This window comes from Ciconia boyciana, chromosome 1, assembly GCF_034638445.1.
Source record: "Ciconia boyciana chromosome 1, ASM3463844v1, whole genome shotgun sequence".
NCBI classification, from domain to species: domain Eukaryota; kingdom Metazoa; phylum Chordata; class Aves; order Ciconiiformes; family Ciconiidae; genus Ciconia; species Ciconia boyciana.
The window spans coordinates 219,631,074-219,655,410 of record NC_132934.1 but is presented as its reverse complement, the minus strand read 5'-3'; the positions used below and the strand labels follow the sequence as shown (position 1 = coordinate 219,655,410).

Here is a 24,337-nt window from a genome sequence, read left to right as displayed (position 1 = left end):
ACGGGGGGCTGCAGGAGCGAGGTCCCCTCCCTGGGAGCCCCCCAGCTCTGGCTCTGCCCTGTCCTGCCCCGCTCCGGAGCTGCAGGCGAAGGCCAGAGCCCGGCGTCCCCGCGCCCGGGGGCTGGGCAGTCCTGGGGGACCCCAGGCCCTGCGGCCGAGTGCTGAGGCCGCCGCCGGCGGCAGCGAGGGACCAGCAGCAGCCCCGGCTGCTCAGCCACGCTCGCCGCCCCCTCACCAGCCCCCGCGGGCTGCCGGCACGTGCTGGCTGGCGGCCGGATCCGGCGAGGCCTGGCAGGGCCCCCCGCTGCCGCGCACACGGGCCCCTTGTCTGGCCCCGGGGCCTTCCTGCAGGAAGGGCAGAGACCCGGCGCCCGCCACAAGCCGCCTTTGTTCCCTGCTGCCGTTTCCCGGCCAGAGCCGGGGGCCGCCGGGGCCGGCGTGGGCGGCGGTGCCACGAGGCAGGGTGGCTCCGGCCGCCTCCCAGCCCCGTCGCCCGCCCGCGGCCGTGCCCCGCCGCAGCCTCCCGGGGCCCGGTGCAACGCACGGCCCCCCTGGACCCCCAGCCCGGAGCCCGCGACGCCTGTCCCCAAGGGGCCGCACGCCAGCGGGCTCGCGGGTCCCGGCTGCACCAAACCCTGCTCCCGCCGTGCGGGGTCCCCACGGCCGCGTCCTGCTCCCGCGGCAGGGTCTGGCCTTCGCCGCCGCTGTCGCCCGGGGGGCTGCGCTGTGGGCAGGTCCCTCCGCTGCGGCGAGGGCTGCAGGCGGGCGCTGCCGGCGCCCGAGGCGGTGCCGCCCCACGAGCTCCCGCGGGCCCGGCCGCGGGTGCCGCGGTGCGGGGCTGCGCAGGGGCGGAGCTGCGGGGCCGCTGCGGCGCTGGGCCCCCTCCCTCGCTGGGCTGCCCTGCGCTGTCGGGGGGACCCTCGGTGCGCCCGGGCCGCCGCAGCAGGGCCAGGGCCGTGCCCGCGCCCGGGGCGGGAGCTGGCCAGAGGTCTCCTGCCGGGGCACCGACACAGACCCCGGTCCCCGGGACTGGCAGGGTGCTGGCGGGGGCTGCAGGCCCCAAGGTGGGGGGCGAGGTGCCGCCCCGGTGGGCTACGGCAGAGGAGCGGGTGCTGGGGCGAGGCGGGGGCCCCGGGGCGCGGTGCGGAGCGAGGCCGCAGGACGCGGCCCTGGCCCGGCCCCGGCGCGGCGGGATGAGCTCATCGCTGTTCCCCTCCCAGCTGCTCCCGGGCCCGGCCGCGATGAGGTCAGGGCCCCGCCACGGCCCCGCCGCCCCGGCAGGAGCCCCCGGCACGGGGCAGAGGGACGCTGAGGCCCCAGGCGGCTCCCCCGGCCCCTGCTCAGCCCCAGCGCCGTGCCCCGAACCCCAGCTGCGCCCAGCCCACCCTCCTGGCCCCGGGCTCCGCGCCCCCGGCGCCGCTGGCCCCGCAGCATCCATCGGCAGCCGAGTCAGCAGCCCCCCGAGCTGGGTGGGGAGCGGAGCGGCCAGCTGCGGGGCGGACTCAGCCTGGGAGCCCTGCGCCTCCCGCCCGGCTCCCTGGCCGGCTCCCAGCCTCCCCCAGCCCTGCCGAGCCGGCCCCCGCCTCGCCCGGCACCCGGCGTCCGCGTCCTGCACCCCCGCACCCGGGGCTCGTGTCCCACACCCCAGCCCCAGCACCCGGGGTCCACGTCCCACAGCCCAGCGATCCACGTCCTGCACCCCAGCTTCGACGCCGGGATCTGCACCCCACAGCCCAGCTCCGGCACCCGGGGTCTACGTCCTGCACCCCGGTCCAGACCCCAGCCTGGCCCAGGGTCCCGGGAAGGGACGGGACCCGCTGGCCGTGCTGGGGCCGTGCGCTGGCCGGGCTGGGTGGAAGTGGCACAGAGTTTGCCGAGAGCTCACAAAAATACTCAGTGCTTTATTTCGACCTCAAAACCGAGGCGCAGACGCTGCCGGGGGGCAGCACACCGCACGCATGCAGGCAGGGGAGACGGATGGAGCCCGGCGCGGCGCGGTGGGGACACTCACGGATGGACACGTGCACAGTAGGACCCGCTCAAAGGCCAGCCCGGCCTCGCCTCAGCCAGGGCCACCGGCCAGGGCTCCGCAGCTCCTGATGGAGGAGGCTCTGCCCAAGCTCTGGGAGCACGGGGACGAGCGCTGGGACATCCCAGGGGACCGCTGGTGGTGGCTGCATTCACACGGAGGGCAGTTGCAGGGACCCGCGCTGGTCCTTCACGGCCGAGCGCGGCGCAGGGCGAGCCCTGGCAAGCTCAGAACTCCCCAAATTCAAGACAGCTCCCGGTGCCGACTGGCTCAGCCCTCTCCCCCCGCCTGCAACCCCTGCCTGTTCCTCTTCCAGAGCGCCTCCAGGAGCGAGCCCTGTGCCACCTCCCCAAGCACAGCGCCGGCTCCCTGGTGCCTCCCCGTGCAGGATGCGGCCGAGCCCTCCTGGGCCGTGGCCACGGCCCCCACGAGCCAGAGCAGCAGCAGCAGCAGCAGCCCCCTTCCACTGGCGCTGCCCGGCCCGGCCGTGCACGGGAAGGAGCGGAGGAGCCTGGGGATGCTGCCAGCACCCAGCTCCCACCCAGATGGCCCCACCGCCATGCCAGCCCCCTGCGCCCTGGCAGGCAGAGCCTGCAGATGGGGGGTCACCACCAGCGCCCTCCTCCTGGGGCAGCAGCAGCACCGCTGAACCCCGGCAGTTCCCAGCTCAAGCCCTACAGCACCGGGGAAGCTGTGTGGAGGCCAGAGCGAGGACCTCCAGCACCGGCCCACTCGCCCTCCCTCACCAAACTGGGCCTGAACCGGAGCACTGCACCCCCGCGAGCACCCTCTGCTTGCTGGAGGGGGCTTTGGGAAAGGCAGAGCAGGACAGCATGGATGCTCTCGGCATCTCCTGCGATGGCACTCTCCTGCTGTGCTCCCATGCAGTCCGCGTGTGGGCCGGCACCTTCGAGGACGCTCCCCTCGGGGCAACGCAGGCATGGAGGGGCTGGGACCCTGCCCCAGCCCCGGGAGGGGAGAGCAGTGCCCGGGGCCAGCCCCTGGCCACAGCTCCCGGGCTCGCCCCGGGCTCGGGAGGAGCCTGGACCCAGCCCCAGGTGCCGCAGCGTGGGGCCGGCTCTGCCCCGGCCCCAGCCCCAGCCCCAGCCCCAGCCCTGCACCAAAGGCTTTCCGAGAAGTCAAGGCTGTGGGCTGCTCTGCTTTGGGGGGGCAACCAGAGGGATGCAGGGGCAGCAAGCGCTCCTTCTCCCGAGGCTGCCTTAAGCTTCGAGGCCCAAAAGGCCACCAGCCCTCTTTGAAGACCTTGGCCAAGGACCCCCAGCCTGGAGGAGGAACCAGGCGAAGCAGGGGCAGGGCAAGGCCGGCCCTCTGTGCCCCGCTGCCGGGAGCAGCATCCTGCTCTGCCCGGAGCATCCTCTGAAGAAAGAGGCAGCAGGAACCCACCCCCCTCCTCTGTCCTCCTGCCCGTCCCAGTAGCCGGCAGGCAGCCAGGGCAGGGGGTACTGGCCTTGAGGGTCCCCAGCGAGAGCCCCCAGCTCCCCTGCAAGAGAGCTCCAGGCGCAGCAAGGGACCACGCACAGACATTCCCAGGGCCCAGGACCCTGGGACGAGCCTGGCGGCAGCTCCACAGCAAACGCCCTGGCCCCGGCGCTGGGGGCAGCAGGAGAGGACGGGGGGGTCTCTGCCTCCCCGAGGGGATGAGCAGCCCCCGCCTGGCACCGGCACCGTGGCCAGCACGTGGCCGGCTGCGGCACGAGGCCGGCTAGAAGTGCTTGTCCTCCAGCAGCGAGCTCACCACCAGCTCCTTGTTGCCGAAGTCCCAGAAGGCAGTCATGTGGAAGGCCATGTTGGAGAGGACAACCAGGTACTCCAGGACGGCGAAGACGGTGTACACTGCCGGAGGAAACACAGCAGGTGAGCGGGGCCTGCAGCCAGATCTGCCCCGGGAGCCGGGGAGCTCCTGGGTCCCCTCCCCGGGGCAGCAGGGCACGGGGCGGGGGGCTCATCCCCTGCTTGAACCCAGGCGGGAGGAGAAGGGCGGCCGGGCACCATCCCTCCCGCGGGAGCTCTCCTGGCCTCTGGCTGGGATTCAGCAGGCAAGGTGTCACCCCGGCCCCTTCCCCGTGCGCATCCCCCCAAGGCACGGCCGAGCCGTGGGGGGCCGTGGCTCTGCCCCGGCCCCCTTACCTCCGGGGCCGCAGTACCAATTGTGGTGGAAGTAGACGCATATGGCAAACGCAAACGTGATGAAGGTGAAGAAGAAGAGCAGCTGCTTCCACTTGTACGACTTGCGCTCCTGGAAGAGGCCGAGAGCTGGGTCACAGCCCCGGCCGGTCCCCAGTGCCCGCCCCGTCCCTCTCGCCCGGCACGGCAGGGACCCGCCGAGGCCGCAAGCGGCTCGGCCCTCGCCCCTGCAGATGCCGGAGCAGCCACCCCCCTCCCCAGGGAAGCTCTGCCCTGGCCCCACCGCAGCCCCGGGGGCACGGGCAGGCACCCGGAGCCCCTCTGCACCCCAGCTCCTTGGGCACAGCCGCCTGGGTAAGGACCACGTGCCGCGCTGGCTGCTTTGGCAGGGCTGCGACCCGGCGGCACGTGGGAGGATCACACCTATGTGGAGATAAACCGAGCTGCTCCCCGGGCTCCCCGCAGCCGGGCGAGAGGCAGCCCCGAGGGCAGGCTGCCAGGGGGGCTGCGGGGTGCCGCCAGCTCCCAGCCAGCTCTTCCCCCGGGGACTCGCTGCCGCAGCCGAGCGAGGGGCAACGGGAGCCGTGGGGGCCTCCGGCACCATCGGACACCACCAAGCCACACGGCCCCCGGCGAATGCGGGCGACCCCGGAGGCAGGAGCACGCGGCCGCCCGTGGTGGCGCTGGGATGCACGTGGCGCACGGGGCCCGCGCAGCTCGCCGAAGACGGGCCAACGGCTCTACTAGACGGTAGATCCTCCGGCTGTGGACGGGGCGGCTGCAGGTGGCCCCGGCTCCCTCAGGCGCTGCCCAACCGCCCCGGTGCGGGGAATTCACCGGCGTGTGCAGGCGATGGCAGCCGGCGCTGCACCCCCTCGCTCGCAACTGCGCCGGGGAGGAGGAAACCACATGAAGGGGCGGCAGCTGGGGCGGGTGCCGCGCCGGAGGCATCGCACAAGCCGCCCTGGCACCGCGGGGGCCCCATCCTGCCCCCCAGCACCGCCTCCGACAGCGCAACGGGCGGGAGCAGAGCACAGGGCTGCTGCCAGCGGCCCCCCACGCCCCCAGCAATGCACGGCTTGCCGCTTCTGTGCTGGCAGAGTCCGTCTTTGCCAGCAAAGGGGGCAGCCCGGGGGCCAGCCCTCTGCCGCAAGGCAGGGTCCCCCAACCCACCGCCCCGTCTGCACGCTGCCCAGTACCCCCCAAGCTGGGGGGCGGGGGTGCAGTGGGTCCCCCAGGAGCCACGGGGCTGCGGTGGGTACCGGCTCCAGCCCCCTTCCTCTCCTCTCCCATCGCGCTGAGCATTGCCGATAAAGAAACCTAAAGCCCTGGGGTGAGCAGGGAGTCCCTGTGGCGGAGGAACCCCAAACTGCAGCCGGACACCACGGAGCAGGCAGGGGAGACCCCAGCGTCCCCATCCCAGCGCAGGGCGGCCAACGTGCCGAGCCCTGGGGCAGGGGGGCTGGAAAGGAGGGGGCCGGGGATGCCGCAGACAGCCCAGACACGGGCTGTTATTCCCATTTCTGGGTGGGAGGGGAATTTCCCCCTCGTCTGACGTTTCACGTGAGACAAAAAATCCATTTTCAGGGACTGCTGAGAATAAGGAAAATTTAAATTGCCCCATCACACTTTCCATTACCCCCCGGAAAGCGCGCTGGCAGGCTCAGCCAGCCGCCCTGCGAGCACAAACAGGTCACGGCAGGGAGAAAACCCAGAGAGGAAGGACGGCCTTGCGGTCGCCTTCGCCATCTGGGGACACGGGGCCAACGCTGCCTCTGTCCCACGGGGCTCGGGCAGGTCCGTTCCCGCTTGGGCTGACGAGGGTCCCTCTCCCCAGCGGCTCCCGCGCCCCCCTGCCCGCAGCCCCTGCCCGCCTGCCCAGCAGGAAGCTCAGCCGTGAGGGCGCAGAGCCAGCGGTGCGGGGTGGGGCGAGCAGCGGTGCCAACCCGGGAGTTAAATAACAATGAGCGGCCGGGGCTGAGGCGTTATGTAAAGTTTCACAGCGGAAAAGCAGGTCACAAAACAGCCTTGTTTTCATCCAGGTCCCACGGCAGCGGAAACAGTTGTGCTACGAAGCGGCAGCAGAGTCCCGCTCGTCGCAGCAAGGTGAGCGGCAGCTCCCCGCTGTTCTCCCCTGCGCTGCATCGCACCGTACCGCGCTGCGCGGCACTGCACCGCGCCGCGTCATGCGGCACCACGTCGTGCTGCACCGCCTGGCACCGCATCGCGTCGTGCTGCACCACGCGGCACCGCACCACGCTGCGCCCTGGGACGCTGCACTGCATCATATGGCACTGCAGCGTGCTGCGCTGCACGGCACCGTACGGCTCCGAACCACACGTGCTGCACCACACCACTGTACCGTACTGCGCAGCACCTCACTGGGCTGCACGGCACGGCACGGCACTGCATCACGCTGCTCGGCTCCCGAATCCACGCTTTGCAGGAGGCTGCTGCTTGCAGTGGATTTAAGGAACCCCCAGATTTCTGGCAGCCAAAGGCTGGGGGGTACCAGGCAGCCGAACCCCCCGGGACGTCCCCAGAGAGCACTGCGAGGGGCCACGGGTGGGGGACCCCCAGCAAAGCCAGGGCCGAGGGATGTGGTGACAGAGACTGGCGCTGCCTGAGCCACGAGCAGGGCGGCGGGCGCAGTCCACGCTGGCGAGCAGACAGGCAGCTCAGCTCCGTCGGGCACCAGCAGCTACCGGAGCTCCTGCCACACCGCCTGAAGCGCAGGTTCCTGCCTCCTCCTCCTCCTCCTGCACCAGGGCAGGGGGTAACGCTCCAGCTCCCACATCTCCCCTGCGGTCCCCGTGCCCCTCGCTGCTGCGGCCGGGCATCCTGCCCATGCTGCCCGCGCTGCTGCAGGGACCTTCCCCGAGGAGCAGCAAACGGTGCCAGGTTTCAAGCCAGCGGCTGCTGAGAAACCTCGGTTCAGCGACGTGGGCATCTCTCACGACACACGTGCTGCCTGCCGGCCCCCGTGTACCCCTAGGGACCCGCCGCTGGTAGCAAGCACCCTGCAGGCGTAATCCCCCGGGGCACTGGGCTGAGCTGGACGTGCCCTGGCATTGGGGATTAACACCTAATTATCCACTCACCCCTATAATCCTTGGCCAGGCTGGGCCCAGCCCAGGGACGCTCCCTCCAGGGAGTAGCAGAGGGCGAGCACAGAGGGCACCTCTCCACCCGCGAGGCCCCAGAGCCGCAGGGCCAGGGTGCCGCGGCACGAGCCCGGGGTGGCCGCTCCTACGGGGACACCCTCAGGGGTCCTGCAGCAGGACGAGGGGCGGGAGACCCCCAGGTTAGTGCCCCGGAGGGGAGCCGGCAGCTCTAAGCAGCCTGGTAGGAGGCTGAAACCTCCACACTCCAGCTCCCTGCGAGGAAAAAGAGGGCTAAGAAAATCCCAAGGACGTGGGACGAGTGACTGTGCAGTGCTCAGGACACACACTGAGGTGGGGAGGATGGTTTTACAGCCTGGCAAACCCAGAGGGAGAGCGGCGCACCCCTCCTTCCCCGGGAAGGACCAAAGCCTGACCCTAAGCTTAACGCAGCGCGGTGCAGTACAGAACCTGCTCCCCTGCAGGGCTGGGGCAGGGGGCCGGCGGGGCAGGGGGATGCCGGTGGGGCAGAGGGATGCCGGCGGGGCAGGGGGATGCCGGCGGGGCAGAGGGATGCCGGCGGGGCAGAGGGATGCCGGCGGGGCACTCCTGTGCCTGGCACGGGCAGCAGGCATCGGCCGCCCAGGGACAGGGTGCTCCAGGCTCAGCCGGCTTCAGGCTCCCCCGGGCCCTTGCTGGGGCTGCTGGGCTGGCGCGGCTGCAGCTGGCAATGCTCAGCTGCCAACCCCGGCTTCGCAATTTCCTCCTGGTAAGACAAACCGGGGCATCCAGTGTCCCCGCGAGCCACTCCGGTTTCACACAGCACCCCCCCCCCCAAGCCAGCCCTCTATAGCTGGATGCGTGTCTGGCCCAGAAAACCACAGGCAAATTATATTTAGTCCGGCAGCTTGCAGGCTTTGAGCTGAGGCACGAGGCACGTTCCCTGTGCACCCAGAGGTGAGTCAGGAGCAGGAGGCCAGATGATGGGGGAGAGAAGAGACCAGCTGCACCGACCCAGCCCGGCGGGGACAGCCCTGCAGCCCCAGCCTGGGATGCGGCCTCGTGCGGCTCTGAGCCCGCGGAAGGCGCCTGGCATCTCCGTCCCCCATCCCGGGGAGCCCCCAGCCCTGCAAACCCGTCTCCAAGGGCTGGAGGACGGCTGCTGTGAGCAGGCAGGTAGGAAACCCCAGGAAGGAGGCACAGAGCCTCCTGCTTCTTCCACTGCCTCCAGAGAGGAAGAAGAGGGACCCACCCTGGAGAGTTCACACCCCGGTTCCTGATGGGGACAGGGACTGGAACGGCAAAGTGACGTTAATTCAAAATGCAACGGTTACGCCCTCCTGGGACCTCCCAAGCCCTGCCCCTGCTCCCGGGGGACACGCGGCACCCTCGAGGCCAAGCGCTGCACACCAGTCCCAGCTCCCCCTCGAGCGTTTCTGGCTCCCCTGCAGCGAACCCAGAGACAAACCGCCCTAGCACCGAGAGCTTCGCGCTGGGGTATTTATAGAGGGCTTGTGCGAGCTACCGTCACCGCCCCCGCAGGTCCCGTCGCTAGACTGCCAGCTAGGCGACGGTGCTACCGAGGAGTCGGGCTGAAGCCCCACGTGTTCACCGACCACGTCTGCACGGCTCCAGCAGCAGCTGGAACTCAGCTCAGCTGTCCCGCTCCGGCAGCACCAGCAGAAATGGCTTAACCAGCGCCGAGGGGGACAGGAGCGGCAGCGGAGCGAGTAGGGAGGGGGTTTGCACCCGAGCGGCACCTCTGCCTTCGCGCTTGCTGCACGAGATGTTTCCAGAAGCCGTCAGCCCGGGGCCGGGCTCAGCCTGCGCGCCCCGTGGAGCGGGCCGACAGCGGCCGGGCTGCTGCGCGGCAGAGCCCCAGCACCGGTGGCACAGCGGGACCCGGCTCCGCCGACGGGCCCGAAGCAGCCGGCCCGGCGGCCGCCACGTGCGTGCATGCATGTCTGCCGGCCGAAACGCAGCCACCAGTGACGCCAGCCGCTGGGGCAGGGGGGAAATATGTTTGCAAACAAGAAGTGAAACTGCTCTGCTCTGCTGCACCGCTCATCATCTTCGCTGTGGCAGAGCCAGCTGTGGAAGGAGGGTTTTAAAGGGCGTGTGGCCGGCCCGGAGCAGAGAGTGACTGCAGAGATGCCAGCCAGGGAGGGCAACGCCGTGCCAGCCACGGCCAAGCACCAAGGACTGGGTGCGCTGCCTCCAGCCCGCCATGATCAGTCCATAGCTGGAGGCTCTCTGGCTCCATTTCCCTTTTTCCCCTGAGCTCTCTTCGCTGCTTTGCCCCTTCCCCTCCTCCTCTCAGCCTGCTTTCTCTTTTCTTCCCTCCTGCAGAGCTTTATTTTCCTTTCTCTCACTATTTGCCACCTTGCAACTGGAAACCGTCTGTACTTCCCCATTACGAACAAGTTCCTCAGCACCTTCCTGCCCTTGCAGAAAGGCAGTTGCAACACGAGCCCTGATGAACGCGAGGCTTTTGCAAGACCAATTCCTGTCACTCACGTGCTGAAACTCCGGCAAACCTGGGGAGCTTCACCCCCTCCGGCAGCGCTAAAAAGTGGTGCCAGACACGGGGCCTGAGAAGGGCTCTGCTGGCCCCTTCCTCCAGCTCGGCGGCCCGAGGGGGCTGTGCATGCATCCCCTGCTCCCTCCTCCGGACCAAGTGGGAGGAAGGCTGGGTCCAGCCTTCCAGCTCCTCGCTGGAGACGGTCCCAGGTTTGGCCCTGGAGAACCTGAACCCCCCTGGGGACCCTCGGTGGCTTCCTCTGCTCCGGTACCCTCTGCTGAAGAGGAGGGAAGGTCGGGACACCATGGGACCGGAGTCGTCCCCCTCGCCCGTCCCCTCCTGCCACCACCGGCTCCGGGGCTGGGGGTAGCAAAGGTGAACAGAAAGCCCCCACAGCCGACACGAGCGGAGCCAGGACCTGGCCCCGAGATGCCGTGACCCACAAGAAGAGATCACTTGCATCCTGCCCTAAAACAGCTCCACGAGTTCGGCCCGGCCAGCTCAGCAGGCGCTGCCCAACTTCTCCCTGCTCCTGCTGAGGCTGGCAGTTCCCGCCGGCCGCGCGGCTTGGCTCGGCGCGAGGAGGATGTGGCAGCGGCACTGCGCTCGCCGCGGCCTCGTGCGGCCCCGCCACCCCTCCCCTGCCGAGCCAAGCAAGCCACGGCTCTTGCGGGAGCCGGGCCAAGTCCGCCGGTGGCCCCGCAGAGCCCTGCTGCTGCCGGCCTTGGGAAGCGGGCGTGCAGCCCGAGGAACCCGAACAGGGGACCCCGGCCGGCCCAGAGGAGCCGTGGCCCCGTGGGAGTGATTCACAGCAGGAGCCCAACTCGCACATCATGGGACGCCGATGGAGCGACAAGACAGATCTGCAGAGTGACGATAACGGCGAGCGCCCACTTATCAAAGGATGCTGCGCATGGCCGCACCCGGCGGCGTGTCAAGCCCTCAGCCCGCTTGGTCCAGGCACACGCAACCCGAGAGCCGTGCCGCCACCGCGCAGCGCTTTCCTTTTCGGAGGAACTCGCCCGTCACCCTCGCTCCCCGGGCGACAGCTCCATCTGCCGACACGCGGCCCCACAGGAGCTGGTGCAGGGGACACCGTGCTCCAGGGCAGGGGCGGACGAGCCCTGGCTCCAGGTCAGGGCTGGCTCCAAAGGGGTCCTCTCTCCGCAGGGAGACACCCAGCTTTGGGGGGACCGTGCACGCCTGCAGGCAGCTCCCCTCCATCAGCAGGGCCTTTCCAAGATGGGAGGAAGAAGCCGTGCCGGGTGCTGGCACCGTGCCGGGTGCTGGCACTTTCAGCCAGGGCATCCCCATGCCCCGCTGCGCTTCCACCCAGGGACGTGCCGGGGTCGACATCCTCAGAGGGGGCAAATGCTCCTTTGCTGGGCTTGGGCGCGTGCACCAGGACACAGGAGCGCCCCAGCACAGCTTGAGCCCTGCAGCGCCGGGGAGAGGGTAGCAAGGACAAGCTGCCACCTTGCCCGCTGCGGCACACAGCCGGAGGTGCTGCGGCTTGGCGGCAGCCCCCAGCCCGAGCGAGTCCCGCAGGACAGGAGGGCAGGTTTGCTGCGCTCCTTGGCCCATGCCCAAAACAAAACCCCAGCGGCACTGGAGCAGGAGATGCATAGGCTGTTCCAGCGCCAGCGGGTGCACGAGAGCCCAGGCGACAGCACCCAGCGACACCGAGCCCGTAGGCTTTGTGGGCGCAGGCAGCTCCAACAGCAGAGCCCCAGCAAGGCCACTATCCCACAGCAGCTTCACAGACCGGCCGTGGACGTGCAGACACACGGGACGGGCTCTGGACAGCCACGCCAGCACCTCCCGCCTGCTTTCCTCAGCTCCTCGGGAGCGGGTAATGAACCAGCCCCGGCAGGTGACATGGAGGGTGACCTGCAGGCAGAAGATGGCGGCAGGGCACACTGGGTCAAAACACCACCGGTGGGACTCTGCTCATGGTGTTCCCTAACACGAACTGGGGAGAAATCCACCCAAATTACCAGCAGAGAAAAGCCAGATGTTTAGAAGCAGGCTGCTCACCTCCCTGACCCGATCCTCCGGCTGAGATGGGTCAGGGATGCGTTGCAGCAGAGCTCTCTGCCTGCAGTCCCTGCTACACGCAGCGACGCGCACCCATCGCCATCGGGGCCTGCAGGCTCGCAGCTCAGCCCAGGGAACAGCCACCGTGCCCAGCTCACAGCCAGCATCTGTTTTTTGGCTCCCGCGAGCTGCTAACACGCCGCAAACAAAACTCGTGGGCTTCCTGCAATGCTACAGTCTGCAAAGGTGCAACGCCTGCAGACGGGCGCTCCCCGGGGGCGACCGCTGCTCGGAGCCGTCGCCTGAGGTGCGGTGCTGGGGGGAAGAGATGCAGGGGCTTGGAGTTCTTGCAAAAAAACAAGCCAAGCCAAAAAAGATCAAATAAATGAAGGAAGCCACAGGAGAGCCGCCAAGGAGTGACTGCTGAGTTCCCGTTACCCCCGTATCAGCAGAGATAACAGATCACTTCCCAGAGAGAGAGGGGAACCCCGGAGGGGAACTCCAAAAGCCCCTTTCATAGGGGCTTTCGTTTACAGCCAAACAACTGCTGGAAGCTTCTTTTCCAGGTCTCTGAAATAAGCCAGCAAGGGGACAGGCTCGGTGAATTGCCGGAAGGGGACCAAAAACAGACGGGATGGAGCAGGAGCCTTACCAAGGCGCTCTCTGGAACTGTCTGAGCAGACCCCACGCGCAGCACCCACCCTGCTCCGTATCCCTCTATGCAGTCCCTTCGGAGAGGCTTGCTCCCAGCCCTCGACAGCTTTCCGGCCCCGGGATAAGGGCACACGCCTCCGACAGTTTCCCCTGCAGGTCTCTGCTTTGCAAAGTGATCACCTTCCTGGGGGAACACAGTCCAGGGAGCCCTGGGGACCCTTCCCCAGTTAGCACTGGGGACTGTGAGGGTCGGACTGGGGATCAGCTGGGCGAGACGCATCCCCAAGGAGAAAAGGACAGAGAGGTCCAGGGAGCCCAGAGACCCAGGCAAAGCCGAGCGTACAAGACACACACGCGCAGAAGCAGCTTTCACACACGGAGTTCCAAAGCTAACGTCCCGCCCTGCCCGCCTGCGCTGTGCCGGTGCCCGCGGTCCAGCCCTCGTGCCACAAACCAGCACGGCACCAAAGCTGCATCCAGGCGATGGAGCCAGAAGCCCCTGGCTGGATCCTCTGCCCGACCAGCGAGTCCCTGAGCCCACCGGCCCCCTCACAGAGAGCAAGACCCACAGCCAGCCTGCTCCGCACAGCGAGTCCTGGAGGAAAGGGATAGCCCAAGACCCGCTGCTCGCTGCTGTGCCCAGTTTGCGGGACCAGCAGGTTCCCGGTTCCCCAGCACAGAGAAGCCACTTTCAGCTCAGAAACAGGCATCCTCAGGCAAGGAGAAGGGGTCAGCAAACCCGACCCGTGGGGACACTAATGGGGTGGTTTTCAAATGTCAGCTCTAAGTGAAAACCAGAACATAGGAAATGAAAAGATTCTTCCCCACTTTGTTTTGGTAAACCGTGAATTTTGGTGACCGTGTTTCCCAGTTTCACCTGGTTGTGTTAACTCCTTTAGCACCCGGTTACGGTTATTTCACAAGCGAGCAACAGCCGAAGCCCTCCACCGCCAGCCGAGAGCCCCCTCCCCAGCACCCAGCACTGCACAGAGAGAAGAAAGGAAAGTTTCTGTACCTCGGGACTTACTGTGTGTTTCTTAGTCATTCTCCAGAGGATGCACGTCAGGAGCATGTGGCCCAGAGATGACGTGATAAAGACGATGAAGGCATTTTCGTGGATTGCTGAATCAACAAGACAATGGGTTTCCTGTTAAATCTGAGCCAAGAGCACAAGGGGAACATGGGGCAGGCTTTGGGAGGGTGAAGGACTGCTTTCTGCAGGACGCGGTCCTGCTGGGAGTCCCAGCACCCAGGAGACACCGTGCCCCAGCACGAGGAGTGGTTCGGGGACCAGGGTCTTTGCAGGAGACGGGCGCAGCACGGCTCCGCACCCCCTGCGCCCACGCAGAGAAGGGGTAGGGGGATTTAGCGACGAAGCTGCTCATGTGTGCCTTGCGGCCCCCTGCAAGCCCAGGCCTGGAGGGGGATGCGAGTTGCTGGAAGACTTATTCCAAAGGTGCCAGCAGGATGTTTATCTGCTCTGGCACCTGGTCTGAGAGTCTCCGTTGCTTCACATGGCTGTAAACCTCAGGCACTCTCAAGAGCAGCTCAGCATCACCACTATTGTTCTAGGGATGGGGAAACTGAGGCACGGAGGGTGGTTTGCACAGCGAGCCCATCCAAGATCCAGAAAGGGCCATCTTCTGGCCTCCTACATTATCTACCTGCCAATTAACAGCTGGCATCAGCCTCATCACCAGCACTGAGGCCATCTCGTGTGCCACTGAACTAGCACAGATTTAGGGTCAGGCTCGCAACGCAGCTGGAGCAACACTAAGCCAGAGCAGCTCATGAAACCCCAGAGCCCCACACAAAGCCCATGCAACTTTAGGCGAGTTATTTTCAGATGAATGCTTCTATTCAACAGAGTTTCCCAGCCTCTTCTCCAGGAACTGAACCGCAGGCTGAATTCCCAACCACCTGAACGTAAGAAATGATCCTCCCTGCTTCCCCTCTCCATTCCAGGGGAGGGGAAACCACGCGAGGAGCGAGGGGAAAGGCAGCTGTTAGAGGTGAAGCCGTGAGCAGTGCTCTGCAGAGATTATTAACCTGAGCCCGTTCTCATCTCAGCACGGCAGCTAAGGTCTGAAAACTTCCCCACAAAGCTGAGATTAGTCTGCAATAAGGATCTGAGAAAACTGGGTTAGCCTCAGCTCTCAGTGTGGCTTTTGCCCAGCCGCTCCGCTGCGCCTCAGTCTCCCCCTTCGCAAAGCTCTGCATGAGCCGAGCAGAGCCATCGGCCGCGAAACGAGGTGCAGGCAGAGCCATTCAGGTGACAATGCACTCTGAAGTATCCAAACCCTAAAAGAGCATCTCAGTTTCTAAGGGCATGCTCCCAGTCCTGACGGCTTGGAGAAACCCCGCCAGCAGGCCGGTCTGCAGTCCCCTGCCATGGTGGGGGCAGCTGGGGACACCGGCAGAGGCAGGCGGGGTGGCAACAGGATGCCTCGCCGTGGGGGACAGGGAGTGCTGGCAGGAAGGTGAGCTGGGCAGGAACATCCCCCAGACCACAGACCTCCATCAGCTGGAGGTTCATGTCCAGCCACCCCAGCTCGCTGAACTCTGCAGCACACGGAGCTGCGGTTTCCCAACCTGCTCCAGGCTCAGACCAGAGCACATGCTGTGCTCCCCCGTGAAGGGCAAATGGTTCCACGACACTCACAAAACAGGACTTGGGAATGGGTCTGTTTAAAGCCTGGCATGGTCTCGTGGTCTGGGGGTTCAGATGAGACAGCACGTTTTGGAGGATCTACACCCTCACCCTAAAGGCTGGGGAGGTCCCTGGACCCTGTTCACGACACCGCAGCCCTGAAGCCACCAGGCTTACTGGTGAAGACCCAGTGGAAGCCGGTGAGCATCCAAACGGTGGGAAGCTTCCTCGGGCCGACAGCCGGTGTGCCAGCGACAGCGCCGGCATGGAGTGCTCTGGGCATGGCTCCAGAGGGATGGGCAGGTGAGCAGAAAGGCAATAACCACTGCACCGCGAAAGACAGAAGCATCTGCGAGGAGGAAAGTAAGCAGCGTGCGCAGAGAGCTGTCAGCTCCTGGGGCTCACGCACTTGCTAGCTGGTTTTCCCGGACAGCCTGCCGTTTCGGTGTGCAAGATGCAATGTCTCCAAATACCCACTTTGGCAGGGAATCAGGACGGCGCCTGCAGCGCTCTGCGCTCCCAGCGCGACCCCCTGCTCCGATGGCAGCAGTGGGCCGGAGGGAGCCTCACAAATCATCCACCTGGCCCTCTGCACCGGGCTGGACCCCTCAACCCCGCAGGCACCTTCCCAGCCTTCTTGGAGGGCTCTGGTGGCCATTGCCCGTTTCCAGTTTGCTGCTCTAAGCAGCTGCAAGGCTTCCTGACCCCCACGGCATCTGCCTTTCGAGAGCTTGTTTTCCTCACCCACTGCGAGTAGGAAGATACCCTCAGCGCAAAGTCAGCTGCATCCCAAAATAATCTCATCTCCCTTGCTGCGAGGAGACAAACCCTCTTCCGTCGACCTCCCCTCACCAGCACCGCTCCAAACCCTCTCTTCCTGGAGCTCCGGCTCGGCCTCTCTCTTTCCGAGGCTTTGCGACTACATCTTCCAGCGTGGTCCCACAGCCGGACACAATATCTGTCATCATCACCCTCAAATGTGTGCAGGGACAGCCGACACACGACTCTCCTGCTGACAAGGCCCAGAACTGGGTTTGTTTCCCCTGCAGCAGCACCACCTTGCTGGCTCGTGGATTTGAGTCCTCTCAAGTCAATCCCCGGTGCCTCCTCCAGATCTCAGGATTAAAGAGCGGCTGGATATCATCCCTGGCACTGAAAGTCATTTCAGATGAGACCATGTGGGAGAAGAGCATTTCCTAGCCCATCGTGACCGTATTTTGCAGGCACTGCTTTAACCTGAAAAATTCTGATTTTGTTTGCAGGTCCACACAGGAAATTTTACCCAGAAAATTTTGTAGGAGGGTATTTAAAACGCAGCTGGAACAGAACACGGGCTGGAAGCCAGCTCAGAGCCAAAGCTCAGCAGTGGAGACAGAGCGGATAGCAGGGACAAGCACTAACCTGCCTTTGCTCAGCTGCGGTGAGACGTGCTAAGCACGGCCTTGCGCACAAGCGGGAACCAAGCGCTAAAGTCTGATCCTAGGCTTGATACAAAAATTCAGCCTACGGTTTCAGCCAATTATCAGCAACCAAGAAGAACACAGCTATTTGCTCATTATGGACACAATTTTGCTCTATAAATACTAATTTTAATAGGACCTCTTTATTTTTACTGTTTTCCCCCTCCAAACTGACTACTTCCAAAACGCTGGCATGAAGCAGAGCTCTGCAAAGCCTCGGCAGCTGCGAGCAAGACCACCGGCACGACGGTCAGCACAGAGCGTGGGAGGAGACACCTACCGTGGTTTTCAGACGAGGACACGTACGTCAGAATAAGGAGGGCGAAGTTTTCGAGCAGGTTGAGCAGCAGGTTGAAGTGGCACAAGCGCAGGTAGCGAGGGTGCGAGCAGTGGCAGCTCTGGTAGTGGTTCCAGTAGGCGACTGCCACCAGGAAGCGGGGAGCGGAGTGGAGGCCGATGCAGAGGCGCCAGACATAACGCTGGGGGGTCTCGCCCCCGATAGCGGCGCTGATGGAGGGGAGGTAGTTAGGGACCTGGAAGAGAGACGGCGGCTCGTGGGGAGAGGCATAGGGAGTGTGTCATATTGTTGTATTTATAGCTCTCCAAGATGCTAAAACTGGTTGGGGTTTTCTTTTCTAAACCAGTTTATTCCTATTTCAAAAGCCAGGGAACGTAACATGGCAGCAACCATGGTTCATCCCGCAGGACCACGCAGCCCCCGGCCCTGCCGGGACAGTCCCCGGGCGCTGGGGTGCCCTGCTCAGGGTCCCACTCGGGTTTCTTAGCTTTATACTTTTGACTTTTATTCCTTCCCTTCAATCAGTCGTGGTTCCCCGCACGTTCTCTGCCCCCAAGTTTGGGGAGAGAGGAGAGGAGAGGAGAGGAGAGTGCGCAGTTTTGTTAGCCCAACCCTAATGGAGAGAACTGATAGCAACAGCAGGCACAGAGAGTGTTCAGGGAGGAACACGAAAGCAGGAAAACCATCAATGCAGCCCCGGAATAAACTCCCGACCTCCAGAGTTTCACAGTTCAGAGACTTCCCGAGCCAGCCACGACTGCTATGCACCAGGTAATCCGCTCTTCCATCCATGACCCTGCTCAGTCTCCCCTGGAGCCCACGCAGAACTGCGCATCCCCGGTGTCCTGTGGGGAGGCGTCCCCCAGGTCGGCTACTCTCTGCTTGAGGAACCAGCTCCTTTGTGGTGCCTTGAACCTGCCACCTCCATACAACGTCCCCTACTCCTCGTACTGGCAGAGGGCGAGCAGTGGATCCCTGCCTGCCCTCTCCAGGCCAGCCACGACCTCAGAGGTCTCTGTCTCGCCCCTCTCCGCTCTCAGCCCATCCTCTCTTCCCGTCTGCAGCTGAAGAGCCCTCACTTCACCACCCCAGGAACAGGAGCTGCGTGACACCTCTGAGCGTCCTTGCTGCCCTGCCCCATACACCCGCGTCATGAGGAGGGGGCAGAACCACACGTTGGGTGCGCGCATTACTTATTTCTCCAAATTGAACTGCCCTGGCAATTCGTTGCTCCGTCAGCCCCCTCAGCAGCCTGCCTCGCCACCCCTGCTCCAGGAGCCGCTCCTGCTCCAGGATCTGGGCATCACCGTCAGCCCGCGTCACCCCACTGCGTACGGGCACGAGGAACAATGCAGACCCCGTAAAGCCCTGGGGCCATCTCCTGCTGGTGCGACAGCGACCACCTACTCCTGCCCTCTGTTCCCAGCTTGTAACCAGCTGCTTAGCCACGCTTGTGCCGTGGCTGCTTGAAAGCCCTGGGGAGGAACCCGACCTCCTCCCTTTTGGAAATCGAGGTGGTCCCTCTCAACCCGAGCTCCCCAGGCGTGTGCTTGTGACTCCTCTGAAGAGCTCCAGTAGATCTGAGGGCAGCAATTCCTTTTCTAAAAGCTGGGCTAACTCATCCACTAGACAGTATATTTATCTACAGCTTCACCAGATTTATTCCTTATTATAATCACCACCAACATGCTCAGTACAGACATCAGCCTGGCCAGTCTGTACTTCCCTAGGTCCCTTTTAAAAAGCCGAAACCTCAGTTGCCAGTCCCGAGGCATCACAAGTACAATAAAATAAAGCAGCTTGTTCAAGATTCCATAACACATCTGGTGGGAAAGCCTGGAAGAAGAGAGGACCCCTGCCACCCTGCTGGCTGCCCCAGCCGAGCAGCCGCGGCCCTGGAGGACTTTGCATTTTGCTGTGAGAGTCGCTTACCCCGCAGTGGGTCGCTGTCGTCTCCTGGAAATGGAACAGCAGAGACCAGATCACACAGAAAAGGAAACCAAAGAGAGGGCAAAACACGGTCCCAACGGCCAGCGTGGTAAAACGGAGCCGGAAGAGGATCCCATCTCGGTCCAGGGGCAGCGGTACCTGTAACATCTTGATGGACCTGAAAACAAACAAACAAGCAAACGTTTGACGTGGATTCTCTGTCCTCCTGCAAGGTCCAGCCCCCAACAGCCCTGGGCAGGGATGCACGCATATGGCCGGCAGAGACAGCCTCTCACACCCCTGTTTAACAGCTGCACAGCCCTAGGGCGGGCATCAAGGACAGGCAGCCAACCCCACCGTCCTGGAGACGCAGGAAGCCCGAGACTCATGTACAACAGCGAGCTGGGTCACAGCAGCGGCCCGCACACAGCAGGGAAGAGCAGGCAGTGGGACGTGCGGGCAGCGGGACGTCCCGCACTGGGGCTGTGCTCTGCTCTGGACCACGAGACCGATCTGGCTGGAAAGGCACGTGAGTTCTTTTCGGCGGGGTACGTCCATCCAGAGCGTTCCCGGGCCGCGCTCGAGTGGCCGCACAGGGCAGCGCTGACGTAGCCAGGGCGCCGCGCGCTGCCCGCTGCCGCTCCTCCGCCGCATCCCCAACCACCCGCGGCACCGTCCTCACGCCGCTGCCACCGCACCGCGAGCGCATTCAGCACCGTCCCATCCGAGCGCTCAGCACCTTTACGGGCAAGGTTCCGGCTGCAGGATCAGGACCTTGCAAGCCCCGCACCTTGCACAACGATAAAGCCGTTGCTCATCAGGCCGGGCAAGCCGGGACAAGCGGTTTCTCAAGCCCAGCAGCCCGCCTCCGGCCCAGAGCTCTCCATCCGCTAAGCCCCAGCACTCACTGGCTGCTCTCTCGCCCTCAGCCACGGCTGTTCATCCTTTAACCTTCCCACGCGCCCTTGGCCGCAGCCCAGCTGCCCTCAGACCGCCGGGGTCAAAGCCACGTTAAATCAGTCCCCATCGTCGCACGCGTCTTCCTTCGAGCTCTCCTCCCGCCGCGCCTGTCCCTGACCTCTCCTGTCCCAGCTCCACCCTGCCTGGGGACGAGGGCCACCGAGCAGCCAAAACGAGGGGCTGCGATGTTCTGCCCCGAGCGAGCCGTTGCAGACCCCCGCCTCGCCTCACCCGCCGCTCGGCTCCCGGACAAATCCGATTGACGGACAATCCCCACAGAAGCCAGTTACCAGCGAGGGCAGGAGCCTGGGCAGCTGCCCCGGGGCAGCACGGCCACCCCCCCCCCCAGTGCCATAAGCCCCCCCCGGAGCAGGGACGTTCCCCACCAGCGCGGTGCCCACCCCAGCAGCAAAGGGCTGCGCAAAACACAGCTCAGTCCCCTCGCCCGGGCTGTGCCGCTGCTTTCCAGGCTGCTGCTGGGGGGGCGGGGGGGGGGATTTATTCGCAGGATAAAAGCAAAGCAAAAGGGCAGCTCTGCCGGGGCCCTTCGGGGCCGGGGCTGCAGCAAGCCGGACCCAGGAGCAGGCGGAGCGGGACCCCCGGCCAGCCCAGGCTCGCCTCCCCGGGGACCGCGGCCAGCAGCGACCCCAGCCCCGAGGGGACACCCCCGAGGGGACACCCCCCAGGGCAGCGCAGGGCTGTCGGAGGGGCCACGCTTCCCGCAGAGCGAGGCCCGTGCCTGGGGGGGACGGGACGGGGCTCAGCTGCGTGGACACACCGCACCCCGTGTCCCGGGGACGGCCGGGATGTGTCCGCCCCGCGGGGGACAGCCTCGCGACGGGGGGGACACGGTGTCCCCGCAACCCCCAAAAAGGCAGCCCCCGATTAGCCCCCGGCCCCCTCTCACGAGGGTCTCGCCCAAAGGGGGGCGAATAAAAAAGCAAATCTTTCGTGTCACGCGCTGAACGGCCCCGAGCCTGCCCTGCACCAGAGGGCCCAGCACCCCCCGCCCCCCAGAGACCCCCCCCCGCCGGGGCACCCCACACCCCCCAGAGACACCCCCGGGGACCCCACACCCCCCAGAGATCCCCCTCAGGGACCCCACGGTGCTGTGACCCCCCCGGGCCCCCCACACCCCGGCTACCCCACACCCCCTAGAGACCCCCCTCCCCGGGCACCCCAGACCCCTCCCGAGACCCCCCCCGCCTACCCCACACCCCGCCGGAGACATCACCCTCCCCTCGGGCACCCCCTCACCCCAGACACCCCCCACCCCCGGGCACCCCATGTTCCCCGAGACACCTCCCTCGGCAGGAGCCACCCCCCGAGAGGCCTCGCGGTACCGTGACCCCCGGACCCCCACATCCCCAGAGCCCCCGGTGCCCCCGCCAGAGCCGCCCAGGACCGCACAGTGCTGCGAGTGCCCCCCAGCGCCGCACCCCCGTACCCCCATCACCCCACCCCTCCCGCTGTCGTCCCCCCGGCCCCGCACCGCTCAGCCCCCGCCGCACTGCTCCATGCCCCGGCCCGGCACCGGCACCGTCACCACGCCGCCGCCTCCGCCACCGCCTCCTCCCCTTCCTCCTCCTCCTCCCGCCGCCCGCCCCTTCCTGCCGCTGCGGCCGGGCCCCCCCGCCCGGGGCCGTGCAGCCCCGCAGGGACGCGCCGGGGCCGGGGCCGGGGCCGGGGCCGGGGCCGGGGCCGGGGCCGGGGCCGGGGCCGGGGCCGGGGCCGGGGCCGGGGCCGGGGCGCCCCCTACCGGCCAAGCCACCTCAGCGCCTGCGCCTCCTCGCGGTCCCTTTAAGGCCCTCGGCCCCGCCCTCTGCGCCGCGGTACGCAAGCGCCAGAGCGCTCTCGGATTGGACCGGTCGGGAGAAGTCCCGCCCCCAACGCCCCGGATGTCGGGTTGGGCTGCGGTACGGCGTTCTGGACCCTTCCGCGGCATCAGCCCCACCCCCTCTGCCGCGTCAGACCAATCGGCGCTCAGGGCGCGGCGGACGTCAGGCGCTACTTCGCCCAATCCCTGAGAAACGCTCCCCGTTCCCCCTCGCTTTCGAAGGGCGGCAGCCAATGGGCGGCGGGCGCGCGGGGGCGGGGCTTAGCCAGCGGGGCGGGCGGCGGCGGAGCGCGGGGGCGGCTGGGAGGCGCGCGGAGCGGGCTGTGACGCAGCTTCCCTCCCCCTGCGAGCGGCGGCGGCGGCACCGCGGGAGCGGCGCGGCGAGGCCAGGCCCGGCCAGGCCCGCGCTCCCCCCGACCCTGGGCGCCGGCGGTGAGCACCGAGGGGGGGGCGCCGGGGCTTCCCTCCCTGCCCGCCGGGGCGGCGCAACGGCCGCGGGGCCGCCGCGCGGCCTTTGTTCCGTAGCGCTGCTCCGGGAGACCGGGCCGGCTCGGGGCCGCGGGCCCCGTGCGGTTGGCTGGGCGGGGGCCGGCCCGCTCTGAGCGGGGCGGAGCGGGAGGGGGGCCGCGGGTAAACGTTCAGCCGGGGGCGAGCCGGGGGAAGGGGGTGCGTGGGGGCCGGGGCGGGCGGGGGCCCCGCGGCGCCTGCCGCTCTTGCGGGGGGCCCGGCGGGTGCGGGGGGGAGCGGGCTGCTGCCGCCCCCCCGCCCGCGCTGGGGGACTCGGGCTGGTTCGGTTTCTCGTTCCGGCTGCTGGCGGAGGTGCCGGGGAAGGGAGGGGGGCCGGTCCGCCCTGGGCTGGGCTGGGCTGTGCCGGGCCGGCGGCGGTGGGAGAGCCGCTGGCGCCGGGGAGCCCGGGGGAGGCGGCCTGGCGTGTGCCGGGGCAGCGGCCTGTCGAGCACGGCGGGATGCGGGGGGGGCGGTGGGCCTGTCCGGGGGGTGCTGGCTGCGGGGGGGGGCTGGGGATGCGAACGCCAGCCTGCCATCGGGAGAGGTATTTAAAGGGAGGTTAAGGGATTAGTTGAGTGTCTGCGGATGCGGCTGGAGGTTTGTGTAACGCTAGTGTAAAACTGTAGTTGGAGCCTTTTCCTCAGGAGGGAGGGGGCGGCTCCTCTCAGCTGGGGATGGCGCCCAGCAAGCGGGAGAAGACCGTCGGATAAGCCCCCCAACTTTTCTTAGTCCTGGCTCCGGCTTTTCTTCCGTTCTTGGCTGCTGCTGCTGTTCCTGCAGCCGGGGCTCTGCGTGTGTTTTCACGGGGCAGCCCCGAGCAGTTTGGCTGACGCAGCACTTGACGCGGGCAGTCGTGAGCCCCTCGGCCGTGCGCGGTGTCCCCCCGCTGCTGCCCGGGGTTGAAGGGGCTCTGGTGCGTCCGCGGTGTCGGTGACCACATAAAGCCCGAGTTCTGTTTTGGCCGAACCTGAGCTGCTGGGGGTCAGTAGCTAAGGAAGGGTGGGTGTCAAAGGAAAATGAAGCTTCCCACCCCGTGGGAGGGTGAAATCTTTTAATAACTTGTTTGCGTTTTAGAAAACTGCTTCAGATTTCTGTTGAAATAGAATTTGACGTTTAACAATCCTCAGTATACTGACTTTGAAAAAGCAGTGGCATAAATAAGGGGGACAGTGAAAGAAGAGGGGGTTTATGAATTGCAAACAACGTTGAGGGTAACAAGATTGAACACCTGAAACCTGCGTGGACCCTTTTTATCTGTCCTTCAGTGAGACTTGCTGAGGGGCAAAGTCAGATGACTGAAAACAGCCTCTAGAAGTAGAGAAGAGCGTCGCTGAGGTGGGTGTGTAGCGTTCAAGGAGTGCACTCGCATCGGGCGTCAGGATAAAATTTATCTTACAGTGTAAAAAAACTAGGATTTTTTTAAGGCCTCCTACGAGGTGGGGTGGTGTAAGGGGGGGCAAATCATGAAGTTTGGGGTATTGGGAGGTGGGTGGGGGTGATGGATGTTCTTGAAGCCACGTACAGTCGAGCTGGAGCACAGCGGTTGGATTTTGAGGACGCGAACGGGAGGTGGCTCTGCCTTTTGTCCTGTGATCCAAAGCCGGGTTCTGCTGGAAAACAAAAAGCAGCCTTGGCACCGCAAAGGCGAGGTGCTTCTGGAAGAGTTGGAGGTGCAGTTGGGGGGTGCACGTGGCACGGGTGTTTGGGAGCAGGCCCTTGGGGAGAGAGGGGTTGGGGGGTGTGGTGCGGCGTGCAGCGATACCCTGCGTCCCGCAGACAGGTCCTGTTGTGTGGCAGGAGGCAGCTCCAGGCCTCGGGTGCTCTGATAGTTTGCCAGATCAGCTTTTTCTTTCTTATATCAGAGTCATTTTATTTAAAGTAGTCTTAATGCGAGTAAGGAAGTCCATAAGGACTTGCATGTGTGAGCGGGAAGACTCTAAACACCAAGCAATTGTGACGTACTGCTGTTCTGAATAGTCCAAGATTACACAAAATATCTTTTTAGTTACTCTTTAACATAAGCGTTGGATACTGATTTACTCTTGACAGTTTTAGTCTCCAGTAGCGCTGGGATGGCTGCAGAGGTACGCTGGGTAGCTACGGCTGCCCAAAATCTAGATTTGTCTGTTTCCAGAAGGTGGCATGGGTTTTTGGGAGAACACTTATGATTTCATGGATGGGCAGATGGATTTAGTGACTTCACTCTGGG

The 24,337-nt window shown here is 65.7% G+C and overlaps 2 protein-coding genes across 6 annotated transcripts in view; one reads left to right on the top strand and one right to left on the bottom strand.

The window, feature by feature from the left end:
- Window positions 1–1,881: 1,881 nt before the first annotated feature.
- PGAP2 (post-GPI attachment to proteins 2) lies at window positions 1,882–21,467 on the bottom strand. 3 transcript variants are annotated; one of them, XM_072851041.1, is made up of 6 exons: window positions 21,277–21,400; window positions 18,828–19,002; window positions 16,878–17,130; window positions 13,503–13,609; window positions 4,178–4,286; window positions 3,616–3,883 (listed from the first exon to the last, which is right to left on the bottom strand). In XM_072851041.1, exons 2-6 carry the CDS (start codon window positions 18,990–18,992, stop codon window positions 3,753–3,755), a joined length of 765 nt encoding a protein of 254 aa, XP_072707142.1. In that variant the 5' UTR covers window positions 18,993–19,002; window positions 21,277–21,400; the 3' UTR covers window positions 3,616–3,752. The 3 variants fall into 3 exon arrangements, with proteins under 3 accessions (XP_072707141.1, XP_072707142.1, XP_072707143.1); XM_072851042.1 differs by having other exon boundaries at window positions 13,515–13,609; XM_072851040.1 differs by lacking the exon at window positions 13,503–13,609 and having other exon boundaries at window positions 1,882–3,883; window positions 21,277–21,467.
- A 434-nt stretch (window positions 21,468–21,901) lies between these two features.
- NUP98 (nucleoporin 98 and 96 precursor) overlaps window positions 21,902–24,337 on the top strand; it is a 41,569-nt gene continuing 39,133 nt past the window's right edge. For 2 of the 3 annotated variants that reach the window (XM_072851039.1, XM_072851037.1), the window contains exon 1: window positions 21,902–22,053. The gene's annotated coding sequence lies outside the window, so the exon portion shown is untranslated. Of the gene's footprint in view, window positions 22,054–23,393; window positions 23,464–24,337 lie in introns of all 3 variants that reach the window. The other variant, XM_072851038.1, reaches the window with a different exon arrangement.